The sequence below is a fragment of the Amblyomma maculatum genome, chromosome 1, assembly GCF_055883805.1.
Source record: "Amblyomma maculatum isolate TAMU_Amacu chromosome 1, ASM5588380v1, whole genome shotgun sequence".
NCBI lineage: Eukaryota > Metazoa > Arthropoda > Arachnida > Ixodida > Ixodidae > Amblyomma > Amblyomma maculatum.
Genome location: NC_139344.1, coordinates 476,443,818 through 476,449,817, shown reverse-complemented (window position 1 = coordinate 476,449,817; position 6,000 = coordinate 476,443,818). Strand labels below are relative to the sequence as shown.

The following is a 6,000-nucleotide window of genomic DNA, read 5'->3' as shown; positions in this document are numbered from 1 at the left end:
GTGTAAAAAAAAAATGGATTCCAAAGGCAGAAAAGCGTAGCAGGGGGAGGCAGAAAGTTAGGTGGGCAGATGAAGTTAAGAAGTACGCGGAGGTAGAGTGGATGCAACTAGCGCAGGACTGAGTTAACCTCGTTGGTTTGGTTTGGTCTGCAGGGCTTAACATACCAAAGCGACTCAGGCTATGAGAGAGGCCGTAGTGAAGGGTTCCGAAAATTTCGACCACCTACGGTTCTTAATCAGAGGGAGTGGAGAGAGTCCGTTGCCTTGCAGTTGGTATTGTCCTTCTGTTGATGCGGATGACCTCTGGCCTTTACTTATTTGACGAATGATTGATTCATAACGTTAGAGATCCCCTGATAGGCGCGCGATGACGTCAGTTGAACGCACGGTATAGAAAATTCAAGAAAAACAGATGTGTCGCTAGTAAAACATGTTTTAACCGGGTTCAACCTCTGCTGATTTTTTGGAGTGGCAGCTCTTACATGCTCGATCTATCGGGCCGTTGGCATTTGCGGCGCAACTATGTCGCAACTGGCAGGTGGTGGAGAGCGTAAAGTATCCTTTCCCGCTTTTAGGAGAGATGCAGGAAATCAGTGGGAGGCGGCCCCGTCCACGAATGGCAGCCCCTATTCGGGACAGAAGTGCACCTAAAGCAACCGCTCGCTAACGGGGGGGCACCAACCCTTTAAAACAATACTGGTGATGGTTTTCGCTCCTATTTTGCATACCTTTTAGAATATAGCACGTGCTTGCATAAAAAAAAAGAAATGTAAGGCAGATTTTGCGTCGCAGGTGATTCGAAATGTGATTCAGCTTCAGTTTTCCAGGCACATCATGCGTTCTAAACTCGCAGTGAGCGAACGCATGCGAACGGCCCATGTAATATACAGAAAACTGCTTAACGTACCACACACAGAAAAAAAGCTCGTGCCAGTGGTCCAAACCAACAAACAAAAAATCTATTTTCTTTACACACTCATGCAGAGCACTGCTTTTTTCAGGACACGTTTATCCATTATTTTCTCCTGCAATTAAAGAGCCGCCACTCACTGATGAGACTCCTCTACGGCAAACCTTTACGTGTGGCCACAATAACTTCATGTGCTTTCAGGAACAATGTAATTCGATTGTAGACAGAGAACGAAATCAGACGCGTTTTAAGGACGCTCACAGTTGGCCTTAGTGGAAACAAGGCGGCTATCCTTGTAGGCACCGGATGCAGAAGATTGCGGGGAACTCACTGCTGCTGCTCTCTGCCAAGTGCTGTGAAGGAATCGAGCCGTGAATCCGACCTCCATCCCGGGGAGTCTACCGCGGCCATATGGAAGATGCCTGATCTGCGTAATAATTAAACGACATTCGCCATCACTCTAGCCGCCTTAGTATAGTGAGCGATGTATCTTCCAGCAATAGGCAACACAGATACCTAGTATAGAGACATCGACAGGCGCCCTCGATATGCGGCCACTGCAAATGTCAGCTGTCTCGATGAAAAGTTGAGCCTATAAATCCGACAATATGGCGGAGCCCGAAAGCCAACACACGATTGAAACTCTAGAATCTAATCCATAGACTTTACATGCGGCCTGTCACCCGAAGAGGCGCTCGACCGGTGCGAACAAAAGTGTGGGCAATTTCGTGCCGCCATTTAGGAGCACAAGGAGAGGTGCCAATCACGATGTACAGCTGGCGTCAGGCGCTCATTTCACTGGAGCGGCTTAGATACATTCAGAACAAAAAATCTGAAATGCGTGCACAACTGCTCTTAGACAGGCTCGTTGGCAAATGTTGACAGAAAGGATGCAACACGACGACGGATGCTACGACGAAGGGACAGCGAAAGTGTCTGTCTCTTGCCCCACATCGTCCTCTGACATCCTTACCGTGAACATGTACCAACGAACCAAAATTCCCGCTTTTTCGGTTTTGGCGCACGTTTCCCATAAACAGTGGAATACATATAGGACACACCTGACTTGCCGCCTGGTACCAGAGCCGTATACGGTGTGTGCGATTCCGACTCACATGTTTTACTTCATCAAGCGTAATGTTTGTAAACAAAGGTGGCGCTGCGATCGGTAGCGACATGGGGAGCAGGCAGAAACGCAGCGTGCCTACACAGCGCCAAGCGACGCTGCCTTCGAAACCAGTTCTCGATTGCGAATATTCTAAAGTGTAAGGTTCGTTTGTGCATAGAAATGGTTTGATTTATGCCAGGAGAAAAGTTAGCACTTTTGGAGTCGACTACTGCTGGAATTATCCAGCGAAAAGCTGCATTTGCTTCCTTCGCCGTGGCCTCAATAGCGCAAGGCTATACAGTGGGCGGCTCTAGTGACTGATTAAGTTAAATTAAAATGAATGAGAAAGCGCAGTGTATAAGAAAAACAAATAGTCAGTACTGTTCAACTTCCGGACCTATTGCTAGCGCATGAAAGGAGAACAACGATGTGAATGAAGGGAAGTGTGTTATTTATATGACGACTATTTTGATGAACTTTCCGCTGCTTCAAACACCTTCTCTCTAAAGAATAATAGTACCGCGGCAACTATAGAGAACTAGAAATCTTATTTCTAGCTCACTGCACCATAAACTTGAGTCACAAAATTTCATCGAATAATAACTCAATCTTTTGGTTCTTTGTACCATTCGCTCATAGTGCGCTGCCAATATACTGGTCGATAAAAAAAAAAAAAACAAACAAACAAAAAAAAAACAACGAAAAAAGCTTCAAGCTTGTTTTATCGCATATAAGCGTCAGTGTCATTCAAAGATTAGTATATACATGAAGGCTTTTAAAAATGCTCTTTTTCTTTGCTCTAAAAGAGAGGTGCTTGAGCCCAAATGCAACGTTCTCCGCGATCGCCTCCAGCGAAATTAAAACGACCTGCCGATCTTCTTTTAAATATATTTTTGGAACATTTCTATTGTAATGTTCCTCACCTTATTGCGTTTATTTTGCCCTCCGCATAGCTGAATTCACTTTCGGACATTAAACTCAATATACTATATATACAAAACTTAAATATCCTGCTCAATCAGCTAGGTTGTACGTGGATATTTAATTCGTTTTTTGGTTCCTAATGACCTTCAAAACAGAATTTATTAATCTGAGAAATAACGCTGCTTGACTTTGCCGGAATCCTAACGATGTTTACTTGCTTTCTAGGACCGGCGATGAAGAGTCACTCGTTGAAACTCGCGAAAGTGAAAACAGAGAAAAGCTATACTTCACGAGACTGGGCCTGTTTCGCCAATATCGCACTGGAGTGAATGCTCAAGGTAACTGTAGTTACCTTCGTAGCAGCTTTCGCGACTTCTACTGTAAGAAAATATACACCGACAGTACTGCAGGTGAATTGCATATGTCACAGCGTGGCTTTCCTGTCTTCGATTAACATCATATGCACACGGAATATCCCGTTAAAATTCTTTGTGACTTGATAGTATATACAATAAAACGCGCACAAGCTGCAGGCGTTTACTATTACGTTCTTTATCGTACGGCAGAGCAGCAACCACGAAAATTAAGAGTTGCAAACTAAATGATCACGTTCCAATGCAGAAGTGTTAGCCGCGAAGGCACTCCGTTGCCGAAGGTTCTACTTGTCGTGCTCAACGCCGCTACTCTCATCTTTATCTGACCGCAAGAAACATGTGAAAACAGAAGACTTTCTTTTTTTGTGCATCGTGGGGCAATCAACCGCACCAAAGCTTGCAGAAATGTTAGGAATTATGCTCGCAAACACAGCAAGCGCTGCGCATCCAATGCAGACTTCGCGGGCTGCGGTGTTTTCGAAGGTGGAAGCAGACTCCAGCCGTCTCGCACGAACACAACCCGTTTATTGACACACACACACGCACGCACGCGCGCACACACACACACACACACACACACACACACACACACACACACACACACACACACACACACACACACACACACACACACACACACACACACACACACACACACACACACACACACACACACACACACACACACACACACACACACACACACACACACACACACACACACACACACACACACACACACACATTTATATATATATATATATTGTAAGGTAACTCGAAGGTCGGACTTGGGGGATCAGGTTTTATTGGAGACCTGAAGCCTTGGTCGCACACTGCAGCCAACCACACTCCGCGAAGACGATGGGTATCTACAAGAGGGAGCAGGATGAAGATGAAGCAGCATGTTCAGCCGTGTGGAAGATGAAGCGCCTCACAGTGCTCAAACTATTTCGCCCGCGCAGTTGAAGCGGCCAGCCGGGCCGCCATTTGTCCGCAGGATTGCGCCGAATAAAAGGCTTCATGCGTGAAACGTGGACAACTTCAGTGCCACGGTAACGACTGTCTGGAGGAGGGTAAACAGGGGAGACGCGATAGTTGACCGGGGAGGTTTTTGCAAGAACTGTGTAAGGAACAATGTAACGGTGCTGTAACTTGTCACAAAGGTCAGGAGTGCGTAATGGGGTCCAAAGTAACACCTCGTCGCCGGGACGGAACGAAACTTGGCGATGGGTTGCATCATAGCGGCACTTGCGGTCTTCCTGGCTAGCTTCCGCGTTGACGCGAGCAAGCCGGCGAGAGGATGAGGAGCTGGCATGTGTAGAAAGGAAAGAGGCATCAAGAAAGGTAGCGAGAGAACGGCCGTAAACGAGAAAAAACGGGGTGTAACCTGTGGTCCTCGGGAAGGAACAGCAGTTTACATTAGGTAGCGAAGTACTGGAAGTAGTAGGCGAATATGTCTACTTAGGACACCGCACATCCGGACCATGAAAAGGAAATAACAAGAATAACATTAGAATGGAGCGCATTTGGCAAGAACTCGCAGATTATGACTAGCAGCTTACCGGTATCGCTAAAGAGGAAAGTATATAACAGTTGCATCTTACCTGTACTCACCTATGGCGCTGAAACGTGGAGGCTAACCAAGAGAGTTCTGCTTAAGTTGAGGACAACCCAGAGTGCTATGGAACGAAAAATGGTAGGGGTAACATTAAGAGATAGAAAGCGTGCAGAGTGGGTAAGAGAAATAACTCAAGTTACTGACATTCTAGTGGAAATTAAGAAGAAGAAATGGACATGGGCAGGACATGTAGTGCGAAGAGAGGATAACCGATGGTCGCTGAGGGTAACAAACTGGATTCCAAGGGAAGGAAAGCGTAGCAGGGTGCGGCAGAAAGTTAGGTGGGCGGATGAGATTAAGAAGTTCGCAGGGGTCAAGTGGATGCAGCTAGCACAGAACCGGGTTAAGTGGAGAAATATGGGAGAGGCCTTCGCCCTGCAGTGGGTATAGTCAGGCTGATGATGATGATGATGATGAACCTGTGGTCCGCTGTACAGCCGTATTGTAGGCGAACGTAACAACGTAACAAAAGAAAAGTATTGCGTCCCAGTTTCGATGGTCCTGGTCGACGTATATAAACAACATGTCAGAAAGCGTGCGGTGGAACCGCTCAGTGATCCCATTGGTTTGCGGGTGATAGCTGGAGGTCAATTTGTGATGTGTGATTGAGGCCTCAATAACTTCGGCTACAATCGTCGACAGAAATGTCCGACCACGATCGCTTAGAAGCACTTGAGGGGCCCCATGGCGCAGTACGAGCGATTCCAAAAAGAAGGTCGCGACCTCATGTGCTGAGCCATTAGGCAGGGCAGCGGTCTTAGCGTAGCGTGTTAGGTGGTCGACGGCGGTGACGACCCAGCGATTACCTCGTGCGAACAATGGAAGTGGCCCGTATAAGTCTATGCCAACAACGGCGAAAGCAGTAGCAGGGCAAAGTAGCGGCTGTAGCAGGCCGGCAGGAGAAGTGGGCCGTTTGCGGCGCTGGCATGACAGACAAGAGGCGACGTATTTCGCCACGCTTGAGGCGAGGCCTGGCCAAAAGAAACGGGTTTTCACGCGGTGGTAAGTTTTATGAAAGCCCAAGTGACGGGCTGTAGCATCATCGTGGAAAGCCGCCAGGATACGG

General features: G+C 47.2%; 1 protein-coding gene across 1 annotated transcript in view; it reads right to left on the bottom strand.

The window, feature by feature from the left end:
- Window positions 1-1,237: 1,237 nt before the first annotated feature.
- The window catches only part of LOC146210030 (uncharacterized), a 317,294-nt gene continuing 312,531 nt past the window's right edge, over window positions 1,238-6,000 (bottom strand). The window contains exon 11 of the mRNA XM_084581616.1: window positions 1,238-1,337. Within this exon, the coding sequence (XP_084437742.1) occupies window positions 1,238-1,337 (100 nt within the window). The remainder of the gene's footprint in view (window positions 1,338-6,000) is intronic.